The sequence below is a fragment of the Corapipo altera genome, unplaced genomic scaffold (assembly GCF_003945725.1).
Source record: "Corapipo altera isolate COAL_440 unplaced genomic scaffold, ASM394572v1 61411, whole genome shotgun sequence".
In the NCBI taxonomy this organism is placed as follows: domain Eukaryota; kingdom Metazoa; phylum Chordata; class Aves; order Passeriformes; family Pipridae; genus Corapipo; species Corapipo altera.
In genome coordinates, this window is record NW_020884875.1 from 10,780,381 (window position 1) to 10,803,038 (window position 22,658).

The following is a 22,658-nucleotide window of genomic DNA, read 5'->3' on the forward strand; positions in this document are numbered from 1 at the left end:
GTGGCTAATGGCTAGTTCATGAGGAAATAAAGGCAACATTTATTTTCCTTTTCAAAAATTTTAAATTATTTAAAAATAGCATACCAATAGGAAAGACACAGTCTTTCCTATACATAAGAACATTCAGCAGACGACATGCTAAGTTCCCAATCAGTTTTTAAACAGCTATAGCACTTTACCAACAGTCATTCTCCAGCTACAGTAGTAACTAACCAGGGTAGAAATGCCAGATTGTGAACATTCAAAAGTTATCTGTTTTCTACTGCTAGCTGTGTTGCAAGGATTACAACTATTTGTCTTCCATTCTATTAAAATAGCCTTTGATTTCTAAACAGATTTTTAAATTCTTTACAGATTGTCATACCTCTGGTTTCTCAAATTTTAAGTTTAGTGGGAACCTTCACTGATACTTAAGTTCATCCACGTGCCAGTAGCAGAAAAGAACCATCGCAGAACAGTGCTGTATGCTGCTGCAATCAAGAATCTCTTTTTGTTACTGATGCAGACATAATTTTGAAAACTTATCTTTTGTCAATTTTTAGTTTGTTGTGAAATCATTAACTTCATCTGCTGAAGTCTGTACTTTCAGGCACTCTAGCATAGTATAATGCAAGTTCATGGAATTAATATGAATAGTAGAAGTACAAATTAAATTTTTGTATATTTACTGTTTATAGCCTGGAAATTCAATTAAGTCAGAGATTTTACACACTGAAATCAAGCTATCACAAAGTCAGTCACACAGAGTAACCCATGAGATTTCAACGTGTTGAGCATTCAAATTTAACTGTCCTTCACTTAAGAGTTATTCAGCTTGAAGAGACAGACATGCCAAATTTTTATAAGGCTGGAAGTAAGTAAAATGTAAGTATAAAGTGCGTCCAAGAGCAATTGTGCTGCTTTTTAAAGCTTTTTGGTAAGCTGGGAACTGTCCCTTCAAATTTACTAAATAAAATAGAGCTTTTTCTAGGAGCAGTCCTGTCAATATTCAGCAAAAGTACTCAAACAATAAAAAGCTAAGATATTGTCTAAAAAAGTTTTCCTTATTATAAACCTTAAATTCTTTGGAAAGTCAGTGATACAAAATTCATGTATGTTTTATCACACTGGATGACAAGCAGTTTAGTCACATAAGTACTACGTCTCCTAAAATGAACAACCTGAGGTGCTATTGTTATAGAAAAATTGTTGCAGAAATATTTTTTTTAAATGTAGTTTAATTACAGGTTAATTTTCCCAGTCTGTGCAAGGCAAGCTTTCCTCTTCATCCTCTGACTCAGGTGATGCTTCCTTAATCCGCCGCAATGCTTCATGGATGCTCCTTGTCAGAGGGTCAGTATCAGGCAGAATTGTAAAGGATTCTCTCAAAACATCTTTCTGCACTTTCTTCAGTTTCACTCCTTTCCTGATCTGAGCCAAGATGTTATTACTATCATCTTCATCAGGAAAAGGAGGAAGACTTCTCTGTTCAACTTTTCTTAAGTGAAAGCTGCCACGTTTCAAAGAAGCCAGAACTTCATCCATTGGGGAACTCACTGCAGTAAATCAAAAGACCTTCAGTATTATTTTTACTAAATTTTATCAGCCTTAATTTTTATTTCTGAGACATCAAAAAGTAGCTACATACTATCACTGTGATGGTCCCACACCATAAGTATAATGGTTCCCCCAATACCATTTCAGCTTCTAAATTTATCTTCCTTACTACCAGGTCAAAATTGGTTTATACAGACAAATAATTTTTGTAACCATTTAACTTCCTATCAGGCAGGTAGTAAAGCTTTTTGAAAAAGTGGCTTTCCTGGTTGCAATCAGGAAAATCAAATAAGCTGCAACAAATCCAACACAATGGAAGTATTTTTTTTTTACTTTAAAACTCAAGTAATGAGTTTTACCTTAGGCATTTACGTACCTTAGGTACTGGACTGTGCAATCCATTCTCATTACTCACACTATATGGCTAATTTTGCCCATGACATGCCAGTGAGGGAAACAGCAATACAGACAACTGCAACAGCATGCATTTTCCTGCTTCTCTGAATTCACAAACGTATTAGCACCTATTCACATCATGCCTATAAAAACTCCCTTCCTTATAATTAATTAAACAGAGAAGTAAAAGATAATACTTCATGGTAAATCCTTCCTTTATCCCTGATTTTGAAACTAGTTTTCTGAAGAAATAAAACATGGGCTTTGGGTCTTAGAAGAGCTATAAGGAGGCAAGATCTCCACCCCAGAGAATGTGTTATAATAAAGTACAATGGTTTAAATAGCTCACATACACTAGAACATAAAACGTGCAGCACTTAAAAATCTATACCTGAATATCCATCTCCAGGGGTTTTTTTATACTGTAGAACACATTTTTTAAAACCTGATTTGCATTTATGAGTAAGCTCTGTCCATTAGAGTACGGGCTCGGACAGTTAGAATAGACATGAGGAAAAGAAAGAAATAAAAGAACATACGACTGCACATTTGAGAGTGGAAAGAAGGACTGTAAAGCACTTGTCTGTCATACACAGACAACCTTCTGAAGCCACTGAGAGACCTGGAACATCTCAGGGGATACAGATCAGAGGTAGAGTGCTGCTGCAGACAATACTCTTAAGAGGGATGATGTAATTTGACTTTATATTTGTCGTATTATGATGTATATAAAACTGCACGCACAATAGGTGCTTTATACAAAATTGCAAGATAAAATGTAAAATAAACAATAGCACCGCAGAAAAATCATCGTTACTCTGTTATTAAAAAAACACTGCATCCTCAGGTGAAGCATATAATATTTGCAGTGCTGGCAGTAAATAGATACAAAAAAATTCTTTTAGACAGCATTTACCTCCATTTTCTATCTAATCTAACGTGGTATACCACAGAGTCAGTTTTCTAAGTGTTTTCTAACTGCTCAAGTATGCCACACTGTCATAAAGGTCCTAATGTTTGAGTTGCCAGTATCTGTCAACTGAAAAGGATTTAACAACTTTCTTATTAATAATAAATTATTATTATTAAATCACACCACACACTTTCCTACAGAGCAATTCAAAAGAGGAATGGATGTGCATTACAATTTTTAAATTAGCAACAAAAAATTAAATACATAGAAATTAAAACCTTACCTTTCCTCCTCTGTAAACCCTCTAGATCACCAGTCTTCTTAAGCTTCTTCTTGGCACTGACTAGCTGACTGCTATCAAACAGATGAGCTGGTGGGACACCAGAAGAGTGCTGGACTCCTTTCTCCACACGTTTAACAAAGCTGTCACTTTTCTCTAAGGATTTGGTGGCATCTTCCTTGGAGGGCAAAGGTGGAGGCGGTGGTGGAGGTGGTGGAGGCAAAGGGGCTGGAAGCTGTTCTCCAGTAACAGTCTCCAGCTGAGGCTGATTACTGGTGAGTGGAGAAGTGCTGACATGGGGCAGTTCAGAGGTAACACCATTACCAGGCAAGGAGACATCCTGAAGTTGTTTTAAGCTTGTAGGTTCCTGCACTTGCAAAGGCTGAACTACACTTTCTGATGCCACCTCTTCACTCTTCTCTTGGATTTTTATGGTTGCTGGCAAAGATTGAGGCTGATTGACACAGGACAGTGAGCTGGCAGCACATTTTCTTTTTGCATGAGCCAGCCGTAGTCTGGTTGATTTAAGTATGACTTGCCCAGGGTATCGCTAAAGTGAATAAGGTATTGATGATTAGGTAAGTACCTGCAATGAACTATTCTAGATTTTAAGTACCTGTCGTTAGGTTTTGCCTTTTTGACAAATAACTTTCATTTTGCTCTGTACATAAAATCAAGGCAAAGATATTCCCACCTTTATTAAAAAAAAAAATAAATCAATTTTCCTGATTTTTATTCTTAATTAAGCCACAATTTGCATCTGATTGGTCTTCTCAGGGATATACATGCGTTAGTATTAGAATTTCTCAAAGAACCAGAAGGTATATTTTTTTTCCGGAAACTAAAATTCAAAATTCCGTCTTGCACTAGTCAATGGCTCCTCTGAAAGTATATGAGGTCTGCAAGACCAGTCAGAGTCTCCCTGACCTAATATACTGGCCTTAAATGTGAATCATACTGCTTTAAAAGGTATGTCTTGATAACATCCAACTTTTTAAGACTTTCAAAGTATTTAGTTCTTAAATTCACTGCCTCAATATCTGTCTTTTCATATTAGTTTTGTCCATAGCCCTTTTCAGGCAAAAAATTAAACTGCTTCTGAAAGACAGGTCTAACATATTCTACGCAACTGTGGTAGGCCTAAAGCAGTAATATGTAAAAATGTAAGCATTTTCATACATAAAGTATGAAGAGCTGCTGGTTAAAATAAGTAAATCTGCTTGAATTTACAGAAGTTACACAATTCAAGAGCCTTGCAAACAATAAGGACATGAGGAGTGTATGCCGAACCTTCCAGTAAAGAAACTTCTCATACCTTTTCTTATGTATTCAACAACAAAAAAAAAAGGCTTCACCAATTAATAGAGTCTCTGTTTTCTTGCACTTTCAGCCCTTTCCTTATTCTTTCCCCTTCATTCCATCCATTTTCTGGTGCTTCCATTGTAATAGGAAGGGGCAGGTATTCTAGCAATCAGTGGTAGGGGGGTATGTCAGATGCTAATGCTCTACCGTTTAGATTATACTTCTTCTAGGAACATTTGCTAAGTGTCTTGTCACAAAGTATAGGTGTAAGAGCGAAGAGAGGTTTATTATGGCACTGGGCAGGCAACAGTGAGAGGAACCTGTTATCCTCAATGCCATATTTTGTTATGAATTTTCCAAAGAGCAGTTAACTGCACAACAAAGTATAGTATAGTACTGGAATTAGTGAAAGCTTCTTTTTGCGAGGGAAACTGGCAGAAAAGAACAACTCTTCTTCTGTTACCTGCTTAAATGAACGAAGTCTGTCCAGTGTTTTCTGTCGTTCCTGACTAACCCAGGAGCTCTTTCTTTCCTCTTCATCTTGCAATTGATCTCGCTTCTGAGAAAATACATGGAAAACATGCAAATATTACATCCAACATTCTATTTGGCACAATTTAAAAAATTAAAGTAACTCTTCTACTACATGTCAAGAATTACTTAAAAAGTTACTTTTCACATAAACATATTTCCAAACTTCAAAAATTGGCCTTTGTCTTCCTCTTAAAAAACAGCATACATTTCCTGTCTCACGAAGGTCAGGAAAGAAATATTTCAATCTCCAATGGGAACACTTGGAAGACTTGCTGCCTTGAGAGATGAGAAATACCTGGACTAAGTGACAGAATGCTATGCTGAGAGAAGCCCCTTTGAATTAAAAATTGTATAAATTAGTCACACAGCAAACCAGTATCCATTTTCCCTCGTTTCAAGAACAAAATGACAGTCCAAATTGCAAGGCTGACCTTTTAAACAAGTCATATTAGTATTTTCACAGTACAAGAAATCACAGAACTCAGTGTCACAAGGTTTTTAATCCAATCCTGAACAAATTAAGTAGATGTTTTCACATTTACATTTACAACAGTAAATTTAAGTTTTGTATTAACTTAAGCTGTCATTATTTAATGCAGGTTGAATTAATGTAATTGCACTTAAGTAAAGGTTTGAAGCTCTTCCTTGCAGCTAAGACAGCTGTGGGGTTTTTTTTTTGGTGGGGGGGGGGAATCTTACCTTACTGAAAACACTCTTTTGGATCCATCTCCTTAACGAGTCATCCTTTCTCACAAAACTTCATCAAATTTACTACACCTTTGAAACAAACACTAACTTCTCAGTCAAATTTACTGGACATGGAGGTTAATTAACAGATGGTGAAATTCACTGCATGCAAGTTCAGAAGCTATCAGGAAAAGTGATGTAAGAGCTGACTATAATGAAAAAACCCTGGTCAGAAACAGCAACTTTAATTTTTAAATGTCTCACAGTATTTAGTATTACTTTTAAATGCACATCTTCATAACTAAAAATTATGATCACTTCGGTGAACTTTTTACTGTCATTCAGTCAAAAGCAGTGTCTGCCTGCCTGACATTTTCTTAAGTCAGCTACTGGCCTGGTGTCCTTCATAAAGAGCCAACTCCTGTGATTTGTAAGGAACTAAGTATAGATGCACTAGGGAGAGAAAGAGGAGAACATGTCTGAAAAATAGTAAGGACAGGAAACAAGAAAAGGTAAGAGGAAGAGAAGCATGTAGTAAAAAGAAAGTAACAGAGCAATGGGGCAAAAAAGTTAAAATAGAAGCATAAAGATTATAACAAGAAGAAAGAGTAGTTCTATCATCACACCTGAATGTTACATACGCATTCAGATTAAACTTCCTGAAGTAGTTGCAAACTCAAGGGGTTTTCTTTCTTTGTTTTGAGGTTTTTGTTTATTTCTTTTCGCTTGGCTTTTAAATATAAACAGTGAAACTGCAATTCTTATTTGGTTTCAAATTTGGACTCTCTTGAGGTTATCTTTTCAAAATTCTTTATGAAAACCAGTGACTTAAAACCTATTTTACAATAATGTTAGAAAATTTCAGTCACACTATTAACAGAAAAACCCCGCACAAAATCTAAAAATTGGCATAATTCTTTACATAATACAAGCAGGCAACTCCATGATTTAAACCTCTGTAGTATCTGAGAGACAAGAAAGTCCTTTGGCTTTGTTGAGTCTTATTTTTAAGAGTGATAAATGGACTACAATCTGCACAGCAAATTTCTTTGCCTTATTGTAAGAACTGAAAAAAAAATATATTTTTTTTTTAAGTTCCTGAAAGTATTCAATACGTACGGTCCTTGACAAGTAGCCTTTCCATAAAATAAATTATGCAGATGACTTCCTGGACAAATGTATCAATGTTAAAAATGTATGAGGATGAAACAGAATCACTTCCACTAATCCAATTGAACCCCGAATTAAAGAGACTTAGATTTCAATGCATCTTTGTCAGTGATCTTTATTAAATATTGATACTATATCAGTTCCTGGGACCAAGCCCAGAATTTGAATATTCTTTAAGATAAAGTCTACTATGTTCAGTGTAAGGGTTAGACTAGTTAGCCTATCCTCTGCAATGAGACTATGCAGAGAATCGTGCAGCGTACAGCTGGAACGAAACGTTTATATAACATAATTCAAGTAATTTCTTGTGTAGAAAGAAGAAAAACAATGAACAAGCTTATTAAGATTTGAGAATAAATGTGTATAATTTCCTTACTCATATAACCTACCTTCCAGTGTACTCAGAACTGTCCAGAATCATCCATGTGTATGTGATAACAAACTGCATGCAGCTTACCCTAGCAGTAATCACTCAGACTGTACTCAGCATTAAAGGACTTTACTTGCTTGGTTCCAGTGTCATCCTAACACAGATATATACTCCTCTTACCAGCATAATATGACACAGAAATCCATTGTGCAAAGGTCAGGGATACACACCATCTTTTTAAAAGAGCTATCATTCTGAATGCTCTCCTAATAAATGTATAATGAGGAATGCACGCTTATATTAACAACAGGCTAAACTCAACAGCAGAAAACTCAAACTTACTAGCTGAACAGTATGGTGCATTTTATACTCCTCCTCACTCTGGTGACGCTGCTGGATCTTTTCATTATGCTTTGCAATACAGATCTCCTGTAGGGATGATACAAAATATTTTCTATAAAATATGTATTTCACATGTAGATTTACAGAGTATAATGTCACATTTAGCAAACAGCACCTAGAAAAATAAAAGCAACAAAGCCTATCTCAGACAAGCTAATTTAACCTGCAATAAACCATAACTGAAACAAAACCAAGCCAGACAAATCCAAACCTACTACTTTAACTGTTCAAAGAATATACACAAGTCACAGCTAGTTGAAAAGTCTGTTCTACAGTACTAGTACGAAAGTGGCAACAAACACCAATTTGTTGATATTTCACAAAGTCCTTGTTTAACTCCATGTATTTTCACACATGGATAATAACTAACTCTTGACTATACCGCATATTAATATTTATGCAAATAGAGAGCTTCCCATTTACAGGTGTCAGTTCATCTTTTGTATGTACAGTCTGCAAGCACGAACATGAATAAAGCTGTTCAAATTTCATGTTCACTTCTTATCCTGAGTTTACATCTCTAAAATCTGTTTAAAACCAAGCATATCGTCTGCAAATAAGAACAGATTAAAAAGAAAACAAAAGAAAACAAAAAAACAGACCATGTTACAATAGCTGACAAGGAACAGGATGACAGTCAAACAGCAGGTGGATAGATAACTTCATAGGACAACACTGAGCGCCAGGAAATCAGACATGAGCTATGAAATTACACCTGGTAGAAGCACCACACAGAACAGAACTACAACAAAGTCAGACGTACAGTCATAAACAAATCTCACAGTTGTCTGAGAAGGTGCAGTGTTAGGAAGCAGTCCGGAGTATGACTTCGCTAGAATATGAAAGAGATGGGCTTCCCAGGCATCAGTCAGTGTGACCTACTGGGTAGATCCAGAAAAGAGCTTTGCCACTGAAAGCACTGCTTCAAGGAGCTGAAAGAGTTATCAGCCACCAATCAAGGCATTACAGTTGTGGCAAACAGCACAAAAATAGGGACTGAAGTGATAAAAAAAGTTCACTATTTTGGACACTTAAAAATGCAGAAAAAGCTATGTTCTCCTACAAGCTAACAAGCATGTGGACATGCTATGATCACATAAAAAGGTAGTCAGTGTTCCTGTATGGAAAAGAAATAGCATGATGAATGATTCTGAACAGTAAGACCATCAATGTTGCTCCTGTATGCAGGTAAGTGACAAAAGCAAAGCTGTCTGTGGCAATACTGTCCCAGCTTCATCAGAGGCATATCACAGAATGGCTTGGATGGGAAGGGATCTTAAAGCTCACCTAGTTACAACCTCCCTGTCACAGTCAGGGAATCTTTCACTGTATCAGGTTGCTCAGGGTCCCATCCAATCTAGCCTTGAACACTTACAGGGACGGGGCATCCACAACTTCTCTGGGCAACTTATTCCAATGTCTCACCACTCTCAGTAAAGAATTTCTTTCTAACAGCTATCTAAATCTCTTCTAGTTTAAAACTGTTCCTCCAGTTTAAAACTATCCCCCCTTGCCCACATAAACTATCTGCCCAAGTAAAAAGTCACTCTCTCTCCTTTTTATAAGGTCCCTTTAGGAAGGCTACACTGAGGTGTAGGTCCCCACAGCCTTCTCTTCTCCAGCTGTCTCAGCCTGTCCTCATAGGAGAGGTGCTCCAACCCTCTGATAATATTCATGGATCTACTCTGAACCCTCTCTTAACACATCCATATATATATATATATAGTTAAACACTGGTGGGCTTTAGGTTCGTTTATGTTTGTTTAGCTTAGGTTTTTTTCCCCCGGTGAAAAGAGTTACTCCTGGAAAGGTTAATCCATTTAATTTGCAACTGCAAAAGTATGAAATACCTCATCTCTGCATTTCAAAAACACACCAATAGCTTCATCATACTAAGAAAATCAGAATGACTTTTTGTAATGCTACTACTGATTTATGTTTATAGTTTATTCTCTATTTAGGTTTTATAAAATAATGAAAAAATGTAAGTTAGGTTTGGGTTTTCTGACATGTCTCAAATACTTGAGGGGCACAATTTTATGTGATATTTTCTCTTTGGCATCAGTATTTAAAGCTTTTTGATTATGTGCAATAATGAGAGATGTTTTAAATATGTAAAGAGGATAAACCAGACCAAAATGTATTTGCTACTGGCTTTGTATTAATAAACAACCTACTTTGATATAATTAGATCTCTATAACATGAAATAATAAAAATACTAGGAGGGGCTGGAAAAGTTGCAGGACAGGATTAGCAATCTGAATCATATCAGCTAATTACAGAAATGGTCTCAGAAAAAAAACAAAGGTTGCAATTTCAGAGGGACAAATGCAAGGTTCTACTTGTAGACAAGATTAAGTAACTCCAAACAAAGGATGAAATAAAAAACAGCCAGATGGCAGCATTAAGAAAATTATCTGGATTATTACTGCAGATGACAAGTTGAACATAAACCAACAAACTCTGGCAAAAAAAAGTCCAAAACCATCATAATTGGGTGTATGAGCAGGAATGCAGCCTGCTGCACATATGAAGTAGTCCTTCCTTCTCAGCCCTGGGAAGCAGGAGCATTATCACGGAATTGTCAAGGTTGGAAGAGAATCATAGAAGCAGCCGGGTTGGAAAAGACCTCTGAGATCAAGTACAACCCCTGATCCACTACCATCGTGGTTGCTAGACCATGGCACTAAGTGTCACATCCAGACTTATCTTAAAAACCTCCAGGGATGGAGAATCCACCACTTCCCTGGGCAGCCCATTCCAATGCCTGATTACCCTCTCTGTAAAGAATTTCGTCCTAATACCTAACCTAAACCTCCTCTGGCAGAGTTCAAGACCCTGCCCTCTTGTCTTACTGATAGCTGCTTGGGAGAAGAGATGTACAAGATCATCCAGTCCAACCATCTACGCAGCACTGTCACTGTGAGCCCTAAACCACTAAACCATCACCCAGTGCCAGATCCAGATGGCTCCTGAACACCTCGAGGGATGGTGACTCCACCACCTCGCCCGAGAAATTATGTCCAGTGAGAGCAACACCTCAAGAAATACATTGATAAACCATATGGAACTGAGAAAGCAACAAGAAATAATGCTCATTTCTCTTTTTATCACCTGACTGATTTCACAGTATCAAACTGTACTTCTGTAAAAGAGAAAAAAAGGGAGACCTGAGGAAACATTTCAAACTTGATAAACTACAATGTTTAAGACCAGCAACATGTAATATATGTAAAAGAGATCTGCATTAGTGTTGTATTTAACTAGTTCCAGTGAGCCTTGCTTTCAGATTAAAAAACATCCCAAATAAAAGGTGAGCTTTTCATGTGCAGAAACCGTGTTTTACTATTTTAAGCTATTAGAGAGCATCCAAAGGAGGGCAACGAAGATGGTCATGAAGTTACGTCAGGAGAGGTTTAGGCTGGTTATTAGAAAAAGGTTCTTCACCCAGAGGGTGGTTGGGCACTGGAACACTGGAACCACTCCCCAGGGCAGTGGTCACAGCACCAAGCCTGACAGAGTTCAAGAAGCATTTGGATGATACTCTCAGGCACACGGTGTGACTCCTGGAGATGGTCCTGCGTGTAGCTAAGGGTTGGACAGTGATCCTTGTGGATGATCCCTCCAACTCAACATATTCTGTGATTCTGTGATAAGCATTCTGTGTAGTTACACTCTTACATTGCTGTTGTTGTAGTAATAATAATAGCATACCAAGTAATCCTATGCCAGTTGTCACTACCTCTACATAACATCTATTTTGGTATGGGCTATGCTTTAAACTGTAGGCTTGCCAAGTAATAAAGGTGCCCTATTAAATGAACACAACAGCATGTGAGGAAGCTTCCTATATCAAAGCACATCTTATGAACACATCCCAAACAACTTCACCAACCAGTCTACACGTGATAATGAACACTCCCCCTGTGTGCAAAATAGTTCCATTCCATTACAACTCTATTTTTCCAAAGATATTTTTCTAGATATCTTCTACACCATTTTTTCACCTTGCCTGTTTGCTCTAAATCTAGTTCCCTAATAAATCAGCTGGTTTTTTAATATGGTAATTTAATTAATACTACTGTGCAGCCAGCAGGGGGTAGACTGGCATAACAACAGCAATATCCTGCATCTATAGCTAGCTTTCAATAAATGAAAGTGATACTGCTATTAAAAATTTATTTTTTAATAACTTATTTAACATCAACACAAGGGAACACCAGGAAATGACTGCTTAACAAATGCACATAGGTATGCATATTGTACAAAAAAATATGAGAATAAAGACCTTATACTCATGGTAATACAGTGAAAAACATCAACCTCTGTAAAACTATAAATTTTAAAAACGCTGGTTCAGTTATTCAGAGTCACAACTGAAAAATGTTTCTGATAAACAACTGTTAGCAACATTTCTAAATAAAGGTTCGGTACGATTATTTGACATCACTGAAAAATAAACGCATCATCTGCAAAACAGATGCAAAATAGATCTTTTCTCAATAGAAAAGATTTTCAAATAGTTGGATGATGAAATGACCTCCCCTGAAAAAATAAAACTGATGATAGAGAATAATTTCTTGTTGTTTCCTTAGTCCTGCTATCTGCTGCTAAAAAGGAGATATTCTCCTGAAGGCATCTTCAGTTGTCAAAAAACTAACACCGAGCAAGGACTGTAATTTCTAAATATATCACAAGACTGTGATACACACCATTTAATACACAACATGCTTTTTATTTTCAACTACAGAACTGACAAGGTAAAAAAAAAAAAAGGAGAGGAAAAAACTCCAAAACCAACACCAAAATCTCACCAACCCAATTCAAATCAGAACACCTGTTTAAAGTTTGTTTTAAGATAATTCACTGAAACAAGCATGGCCAGGAACAGGAACACCATCTGAAAAGCATTAAGAAGACTCTCATCTCAGTTCAACAACAAATGTTTCTTAATTGAGACAGACAGAGAAAGAGATTTACCACTCAGTATGTACTTTCTATATTCACCCTCCAAAAGTCACTTTTGTTCACATAGCATTCAGTCATCACTGCCCTCATTCTCACCATCTAGAATCCGATTTTGTATCCCATCTGTATCTTAGTTCTGCATGCTTAAACTGTGAACACTTCAGAGTAAGAATCCTTTTTTCCTCCCAGAAGTATGACTACTCACAACAGGCACCTCCAACAGTGTTCAATAACAATGTTTTGCAGTATCCCTAGAATGGTCACTGAAAATACAAAGCTTGTTTATGATGAGTCAAAGCCATGAGTCTTGATCTTCCAGTAATTGCCAGTAAGCTGAGCAGCGCTCTGTGTTATTCAGCGGTAAGAAGAGAAGCTACCAAATGGCTATGTTCTTTTGTACCCAACCGCTGCCACACGACAGTGCACAACAAGAGAGTCTGCCTTTTCTTTTTGCTCACATAAAGATCTTTGCTTTTCCCCTGCAAGTTTAAATACACATTATTCTAACCCGTGATTTCTTCGGAAGCTGAAAGCTAAGTATTTCACTGCAGCACTCAACTGCAGATACTGCTATGCTGGGCAATTAGATCAGTAAGAGAGCTGGAAGCAGTTCTGAGTGATGTGATATCCAGCCATCAAGTTCCACATGGAGGCATTACCTCAGGTCCTGAAAGCTGTATAACCACATTCTTCCAGCACAGTGTTAGGCAGACATAATTATGTCACTCCTGCACGCTGGCACAGACAAGCAACACTACTATACACAACTCTGCCTCTTGTCACAGTGCAGAAGCAGGCATGCCGCAACCGGTGTTACAGCCAAAAAGTAACTCCTTGAGCTTAAGCAAGGTATTTTATCATAGCATAACCTTGAAACAAATGAGCCACTGAAGGTGACTAGTTCATGATACACATAAATAGGCATGCTAAGAACTCTCTACTCCTGCTTCAGGGTTGCCTCTTGACCTGTTAGCTCCAGTAAGTTAGGTAAGGAAGAGCAACCAGGCCATCATTTTTAAACATGTTTGTCTACTTTGTAAGATGTCAGCAGTGTCTTTTCATATTCAGGAGAAAGTATCATAGCATAAGTAAGACAGGTTCTCCTGAGGACAGCTGGCTTCTGAAGCTTGTAGAAAGAGACAAGAATCTGAACAGCCCCTCTGTAATCCAAAAGGAAACAGTTAGTGACCTACTGAGCCACTTGGATCCCCACAAGTCTATGGGACCAGATGGGATCCACCCAAGGGTGATGAGGGAGCTGGCAGAAGAGCTCACCAAGCCACTCTCCATCATCTACCAACAGTCCTGGCTCACTGGGAAGTTGGCGAATGTCACGCCAATCCACAAAAAGGGCTGGAAGGAGGACCCGGGAAACTACAGGCCTGTCAGCCTGACCTCAGTGCCTGGCAGGGTTATGGAGCAGATCATCCTAAGTGCAATCACACAGCACCTACAGGATGGACAAGGGATCAGACCCAGCCAGCACAGGTTTAGGAGGGGCAGGTCCTGTCTGACCAATCTGATCTCCTTTTATGATCAGGTAACCCGCCTCGTGGATGAGGGGAAGGCTGTGGATTTGGTCTACCTGGACTTCAGCAAAGCCTTTGATACCATCTCCCACAGCATACTCCTGAAAAAGCTAGCAGCCCACGGCTTGGACAGGGGTACTCTGTACTGGGTTAGGAACTGGCTGGAGGGCCGGGCCCAGAGAGTGGTGGTGAACGGTGCTGCATCCATTTGGCAACCGGTCACCAGTGGTGTCCCCCAGGGATCAGTGTTGGGCCCAGTTCTGTTTAATATCTTTATTGATGATTTAGATGAGGGGATTGAGTGTACCATTAGCAAATTTGCAGATCATAGAATCAGCTGTGTTGGAAGGGACCTTCGAGATCATCAAGTCCAACCCCTGATCCACTACCATGGCACTAAGTGCCACATCCAGCCTCTTTTTATAAATCTCCAGGGACGGAGAATCCACTACTTCCCTGGGCAGCCCATTCCAATGTCTGACCATCCTCTCTGTAAATAAATTCTTTCCAATATCTAACCTAAACCTCCCCTGGCACAACTTGAGACCAACTAAGCTGGGGGGGAGTGTTGATCAGCTGGAACGCAGGAGGGCTCTGCAGAGGGACTGGGATAGGTTGGAGAGCTGGGCCAATTCCAACAGGATGAGGTTCAACAAGGCCAAGTGCCGGCTCCTGCACTTTGGCCACAACAACCCCCTGCAGCATTACAGGCTGGGGACGGAGTGACTGGAGAGCAGCCAGACAGAGAGGGACCTGGGAGTTTGGATTGACAAGAAGCTGAACATGAGCCAGAAGTGTGCCCAGGTGGCCAAGAAGGCCAATGGCATCCTGGTCTGGATCAGGAACAGTGTGGCCAACAGGTCCAAGGAAGTGATTCTTCCCCTGTACTCAACACTGGTGAGGCCACACCTGGAGTGCTGTGTCCAGTTCTGGGCCCCTCAGTTCAGGAAGGACATTGAGGTGCTGGAGCAGGTCCAGAGGAGAGCAACAAGGCTGGTGAAGGAACTCAAACACAAGTCCGATGAGGAGAGGCTGAGGGAGCTGGGGTTGTTCAGCCTGGAGAAGAGGAGGCTCAGGAGAGACCTCATCACTCTCTACAACTCCCTGAAAGGAGGTTGTAGCCAGGTGGGGGTTGGTCTCTTTTCCCAGGCAACTATCAGCAAGACAAGAGGGCATGGTCTCAAGTTGTGCCAGGGGAGGTTTAGGTTAGATATTAGAAAGAACTTCTTTACAGAGAGGGTGGTCAGACATTGGAATGGGCTGCCCAGGGAAGTAGTGGATTCTCCGTCCCTGGAGATTTTTAAAAAGAAATTGGATGTGGCACTTAGTGCCACAGTCTAGTAACCACAGCGGTAGTGGATCAAGGATTGGACTTGATGACCTCGAAGGTCCCTTCCAACCCAGTTGATTCTATGATAATACAGCCTACGCAAATTAGCTTAACACAAAAGACAGGTTCTGTTCCTTAAAATACTAAAAGTCCAGCTTCTTGCTACTTTTTTCTTTTTACCAAGTCAAGTAAAACAAACACAATGCCTCTGAGCATGCTACTTCCCATAACTGGCTAACAAGAGACCTTTCTTTTAATACTTTATTTGCAGTCTTCTCCATATTTGGTTAATCAGAGACAGAATAGTGACTGCAGAAACATAAAAGATCCAAAATATAAAATGTATCAACTACTGTTTCATTTGCTCTCTTATGCTTCAGATTTAGGTACAGAAATACACATACTAGTTACAAAGGGGAGGCAAGACCTGAACGCTTTACCCTCAATCTGCTAGAATTCTTTAAAGGGGTCGTTTTCCACATAAAGGGACATGACTGGGAACACACAATCAAAACCAACCACTGATCCCAATCCAGAATGAGGCCTCAACTGACATTAGCCTTATATTACAAGCATGGCGTGGAACCTATTTGCTAGTAAGTATTACAATGCACACCTAGGTTTACAAATTAAGACTACAGATTGGATTTCATATGTATCTGCTAAATACAGAGTATCAAAGACACACGATGTAAGTTTAAAAGGATGAGGTACATGAATGAAAATAGAAGACATTAGTGACAAAACACCCATAAGAATTCTCTTCTGTAAACATATATAAAACTACTTTCTGTAAAAACACGCATTCTAGCATGTACTTCCCACATGAAAGTATTCTAATTAGTTAGTAAAAACAAGTTTATTTGTTGACTTCAAAGTAATTAAAGGTTCCTTTAAAAATAGAAGGTAAACTGAATCTTAAATATATCAATTTAATAATACACGCTACTCTATTTGCTGTTCTGTAAAACAACTTTTAGTAAGTAGTAAATATATATAATCCACAAAAATTCTGGGAGACTTGGAAGTTGCATCTGAAATGAAACCTTTTGAAGTTTTATTAAATTTGCTCATTATGTTTAAAGAAAGGCAATTAAATAATACCTTCTTATTTCTGAGGTAGGCTTTCTTGGCTGAAATACGTCCACGCCTTGCTTCCAGCTGGCGGATTTTTTGTTGTAACTTTTGTAGCTCCTCTTTTTGCAAGTGTATAGATGTTGCCATATCCTCTTTTTCAAGCATGGCTTCCATACTTTCATAAGTGTCATAATACACCACTTCATCTCTCTTCTCTGTTTTAAAGATGTCAGCAATGAAAAAAAAAAATCAAATCAATAGTTTGTATTTGATTAATATTTCATTTTTCTCAACCCATGAAGCTCAACCTGCTACTGAGGCAAGCTCGGAGCATTAAAACACAACTGCAGCTGTAAATGTACATTTGTTATCTGTAGCCTAATTTAAACACAATGCCCATGCATGACTTTGGGTCTCTTGACTAACACAAGGGACCCATGATGTGCAGTAATTTCCTCTGGTCTTCACCACGAAGTTCAGGATAGACAGTCTCTTTCTGAAGTCTCTGGCATGAGACTCTTCTGTTACAACCAACTGTTAATTTCATGTAAGGGGAATCAGACAACAAGACACTAAAAATCATCTCTTAGGTTTTTGATGTCCCAGTCACTGCTTCTGGGAAGGAGGGAGGAAACTTCAAGGCAATCCTTCAAAGCACTACTGGCCTGGCAAGGAGGTAATTACTAATACTTTTATCAACACTCATGATTTTTAGGTTCCTGAGTGAAGCATCCAGAAGAACACTGAGGTCATCTCTGAACGCTGTCTTCTCATCTCTTGCCAAGAAGGAAAGAGTGATGATTATAAATCCTTGCAGAATGTTGGGATGAAGAAGCAGCAAAGACCTCCTGCTCTTTATTTCACTGGCATATGAAGTAGGATATATTTGTAATACAACAAGAGGAATATGCATTACAGTGCTGTCTGAAATAGGCAGATGCAGTTGGTATGACTGTCAAGTGTCTATTCCACAGCACCACCAAACTTTATTTCGACTTCATCAACTACTTTCAGCAAGACTGTACTCTCTCCTACTTCAGCTACTATATTATTTGGGGATGGACAGGGTTTTGTTTAGTGGTATACTGTCCGTTTTAAAAGCTGTTGTCACTTCATGTTAATTGTGTGTACAGTCTGTGCTACAACCAAAATTATTACTGTCATGTTAATTTCAGCTTAGTAGAAGTCATGGCAGGGACAGAGAAGAAAGCATAGTAATACATTAATCCTAAAATAAAAAGTAGTAAAAACATACCCAACAGATTCTTTACTTCAGTGCTCAGTTTAAAAAATAAAACTACCGTAAAGTTTCATCAATACGTAAAATTGCCAAGTCACTAGAACTCCCTTTGAGGTATCACCAAGTAAAAAGATTAATGACTACTGATGATATTTCACCATGCACTTATAAAATGGGAGAATTTAGGTACAAATTTTGGTTGAGGATATTTTCATGCAGAGTTAAAGATGGAAATACACAAGTTTATCCACCACAAAGCCATTTTAACAAGAATGTACTAATAGTTCATAGGATAAGACAAACCCTTAGAACTTCTAACCTAGTAAAGTATCATCTCAGGAATTTCAATGAAGATATTTGCTTAATGACAGTAAAAAATCACTAGTATTGTTCATAATATGACAATCTATTATCACTTGATACTTATCAGATCCAATGTGCTGAATTTGCAAAGATGTTCTTCTTCTAGCTTTGAACCAACTAAAAGTCAATTCAAATCACACTCAAAACATTCTTTTGAAAGCTCTCTGAACTATCTCTGCAGCAACAATACAGTCAACGACAAAAGGAAAGCAACAGTATCAACACGGTTTACACACATGAATTTCAAATCATATAGATGTGCAAAATCAAAAGTCTATTATTTTACTATCAGTACATTTTAAAAAGAAAGTGTAACAGAAGGTGAAACAGACCATGCTGTTCTTTTGACATCATAGGAAACAACACATATTAAAAGACCACTATATGCCTTAGGTACTTTAATTCAGATTTGGTGTTGAACAGTCTCGAACATTTGTAGTCAGGTCAGCATAACATTATTCTTCACATTAATTGTTCTATTCACCTAAGTAAAGTCTAAAGAGGTAATTTCATCCTTTGAACAATCCCCACATACTTAAGAACTGTACTTTTCATTGTCTGTCCTACAGGATAGTTTTAGATTTATCATTAAACAATATTTCTAAAATTCAAAACAGTAAAGGAAACCAGAACAATGAACTCTTTTGTTGACATGAGGGAAGAAGGAAGGTGATTGTTTAGCTGACTAGGGGTTTTGTTTTATTTTGGATCAGGTTGTGGGCTAGGGGTTTTGAGATTTCTGGAGAAAACATTACTGACAAGTCAGAACGATGCTTTTACAGAACACTTAATCTCTGAGGGTCTATGCTATCACTACATCAAAGACAAAGAATTTTTATATACTTTCCTTCTCAGTCTCCCATTCAGGGATTTTTTCTCAGTCTGTAAACACGCAGACCATACCATGTCTTCAGTACCAAAATTACATGCCCAATTTCGCATGTACAAAATCTATCTACCTCAAAAGCACTAACCAGCTTTTCACAGAAGCACCCAGTCAAAGCTGCCACATTTCTATAAGTCATTTACAGAGTTTCCAATACTCATCTTCCATACTTGCAGTTAAAGTTGTTTCCATCACAAGCCTTAAAGGAGGAGATACACGTAACAGTGAGAAGAATCCACGATACCCGTGTTTTCTCCTTTTCCAGAGGCAACTCCCAGTAAAATCCAACTTCAAATCTCTTACAAACATCAAACAAAAATGTGTCTAAAGGATAGAACTGAATTCAAAAATGCTGTAAAATTTACCTGTACCATTTCCATAGTTTTTAAGTACGTGAGGTATACCAGGTTCAGCAAACATAAGATTTGCATTGCTGCTCTAAATCTGAGATAGCAATACAAGGTTTAAAGTTTAGCAGAGGGACTCCAATTTGCAGAAATACCTTTGGAAAACCAATCACTTTCAAGAAATAAGTATTACCAATGCACATTTTTAGTTAGACAAGTCTAATAATTAAGACATTTCCCCTTCCCCAAATTTAGGTTTTCAAAACTTAATACAGTATCCTATATGCTTACTTTCAAATACAGGTAATGGGAACCATACCAAAACCTCTGTATTTGTATGCATAATGCCTTTTGCACAGGTGTAAATTTTAATTTAACAGTACCTATGTTAGAAGATGCAGCTCTTCACATAGCAAAGAATTTGTTCTCATTTCATTCACACAGGCTTAAGTAGACTCTTAGGAAGAAAATTATCTTTCACAGATTATGTATTAATTAAAATAAATAAAGCACCTGACATCAGTCTTCTGATGCTTTCAAGTTGTGCTGTCAGCAGCAGCTCTTCACATTTCAAGATCTCAAACTGCACTTCATATAACTGAAGCTGTAGATCATAATAATCAGCTTCTAATTGGTCCAAATGGGCTAAGGCTTCTGTACCACCTTTCAGGCTCTGCATCTAAATGAAAAGAGGAAAAAAACAACCAACCAAACAAAAAACATACAACTCCAGGATAATGACATGAACAAAACTGCAGACTTTACCATTACAACTAAATACTGTTCGGTACACTAAATGTAACATTAAAATGTTATGAACGACACACTTTAAGACATCTTACTTATCTGACATTTTTTTCTGCATGGCAATGAAAAAACTCCATGGCATTGTATTACACTTTGTGACTGTCAGAGTAACAAGTCATGCACTGCATAGCGTAGAACACCCCTCACACTCTTTTACTCTACTACCTGATTCTTTGAAAATACATAATGAAATTAAAATTTTATTATCACCAATCCAAAAAGTCTAAAAGTTATTTTCCTACTGGCATCTAGAAAGGTACAGTTAAAACTGTCTTTAAAGCTGAACAGAGGAAAAAATGTGAAAGGTTGTGGAAACAGGCATAAATATATGTACCAATCCTCTTGTACAGACAATTTAAACTGAGGAGTTTCATTGTTTCTGGAGTCCTTCAAAGAAGAATAAATATATAGATCAAAAATATTTATATTTTAGTTCTTATTTGTGTTATATGTTTGACACAGAAAAGTGACACAAACAAACAAAGTGAACTGCAACCATTCTCTTTCATACAGTCAAACAAGATTTAACTGTTCAATAGTTAGCCATTCAGTCTATATTAAAGAAATATCAACATGTAAGGGGATCTTAAGTGCTGTCTCGCTTTGGAGAGAATTCATGCAGCTCTGCAACCTGCATTCAGAAGAATTAGGGCTACATCCAAGTTCTCTACCTGCTCAAAAAAGTGTGTATCTGATAGTTTTTCCTCAGACAACGGATGTCCTGTTTCATATAGCAAACATTCAATCATTATGAAGAGATGTCTACCTAGTAAAAATACAGGACACAGCAAAAATTTTAAATATATTTGCTAGAATGTTTTTACATTATGGTGGTTTCTCCAAGGTGTAAAACCGTATCTGCAATGAATGGCCACAAATGGGTTCCCACCGTTTTACTTATCATGTTTGAATACAACTTATACTAAACTAAAAAGATATCTGTACTGAGTTAAACCAATGATCCATTTTACTCAATACCGTGTTTCAGAAAAAGGCTAACTGCAAATAGCCAAGAAGATGAAGCATAGTAGGCCATGTAGTCATACCTCCTTAAAATGTTTCACCAGCGTTTAGCACAGCTTGCAGCACAGTTTAAGCCATGGTGCTGCCTTTTAAACAAAATAGACTTATCGGATTTAATTAATAAGTTTGTCCAACCACTTTTTTTTTAGGCATGTACCTTTTAGCATCTGCATCACTATCTATTGACAGGGATTTCACAGCTCAACTAAACACAAACAGTTCCATATACTATGCTTATTTCCCTATAACACTGCTGGACAGAAGACCTGTGAATCAATTCTTTTAACTTCTATTTTAAAAGTTTCTTTTACTATATTATGTATTTACTAAATGCACCTTTTGCATATCAACTATTATTCTGAAAAGCTCAGTAAGTTCTTAACTGAATACCACAAACCCTACAATCAATCATGTATTATGTATTTGTTTTAGTCTAGTGTTACACAAAATGTCTGGTTATGCCATTATTACTCTGCATCCATATTAAGTTACTAATTGTAACCAGAACAGTAAACGACACAATGATAGCATATTTGGAGTGAATTAGAGAATGCTTTTCAAGCAAAAGGACTGATTCTCTTGAACTCCCCAAGTTTTGCACATAAGAGGAACAATGCACATTGTTCAGGTAGGGTATTGGCATTTTGGTATTTTTCGACGTTTTCAAGTTCTAAAAATGCAATAAAATTTGGTGGGTTTCAAGGTGGGAAGTGTTTGTTGGGTTTTTAAACTAAGGTAATGTCATTCAAATTTGACCACACCTAAGAATTATGCTTTATCAGTGAACTGTGAAATTAACTCAAACTTTCACATTTTTTTTTCTTAAAAAAAAAAAGATGTTCCCAAATTTAAATCTACAGTCTCTGTATAAATACTGAATAGAGACAAAGACATGAACAGACCATCTTCAAAAGTACCAGCTTATCAAGTTACAGCAGCTATTTCGTTCAGTTGCACTGGCATCTGCCTGACAAAGGAGCTGACAACGGTATCTAAGTGCTGTATACAGCATATATTACAGATGCTACTAGTTACCTACTAGTTACTAGTAACTAGTTATACTAGTTACTAGTTTTAGGGGTACAACACCACTATATTCAGATTTCAGGTGCAACAGAAATGGGAAATTACTACTGTATGGTTCCTGAACAGATAACCTAGCTATATAATACACCAACAGTGTCCTTAAAAACTGTCAGATCTGATCTTTGTTTCGAATTGTCATTCTTTCTCAGCTCAAATCCAGGTATATTAGTTTCTTGGGCATTTTAGTATTTTTAAAGGAATATCCTGGGTTTATCTTTTGGAATATAGTAGATAAATGGTTTGCCAGCGAAGGTATTTCAGTTCTACAAATATTTTCTTTACAAGACTGCAACCCTTCTTCTCCAAGATGGTATTCCCAGCCACTTTTTCACATTCAACTCAGTATACTTAAAGCTTTTACATTTCCAAAACAAAAGATGATGTTTCAGACCAGAAGCTGGCTGGTCCTCA

General features: G+C 37.6%; 1 protein-coding gene across 1 annotated transcript in view; it reads right to left on the reverse strand.

Annotated features, from left to right (window-relative positions):
• The window catches only part of JMY (junction mediating and regulatory protein, p53 cofactor), a 68,762-nt gene that overhangs the window by 7,401 nt on the left and 38,703 nt on the right, over window positions 1-22,658 (reverse strand). Inside the window, exons 5-10 of the mRNA XM_027634411.1 lie at window positions 19,845-20,010; window positions 16,523-16,710; window positions 7,531-7,617; window positions 4,891-4,986; window positions 3,129-3,675; window positions 1,225-1,535 (exon numbers count right to left, since the gene is read on the reverse strand). Of these exons, the coding sequence (XP_027490212.1) occupies window positions 1,228-1,535; window positions 3,129-3,675; window positions 4,891-4,986; window positions 7,531-7,617; window positions 16,523-16,710; window positions 19,845-20,010 (1,392 nt within the window). The 3' untranslated portion in view covers window positions 1,225-1,227. The remainder of the gene's footprint in view (window positions 1-1,224; window positions 1,536-3,128; window positions 3,676-4,890; window positions 4,987-7,530; window positions 7,618-16,522; window positions 16,711-19,844; window positions 20,011-22,658) is intronic.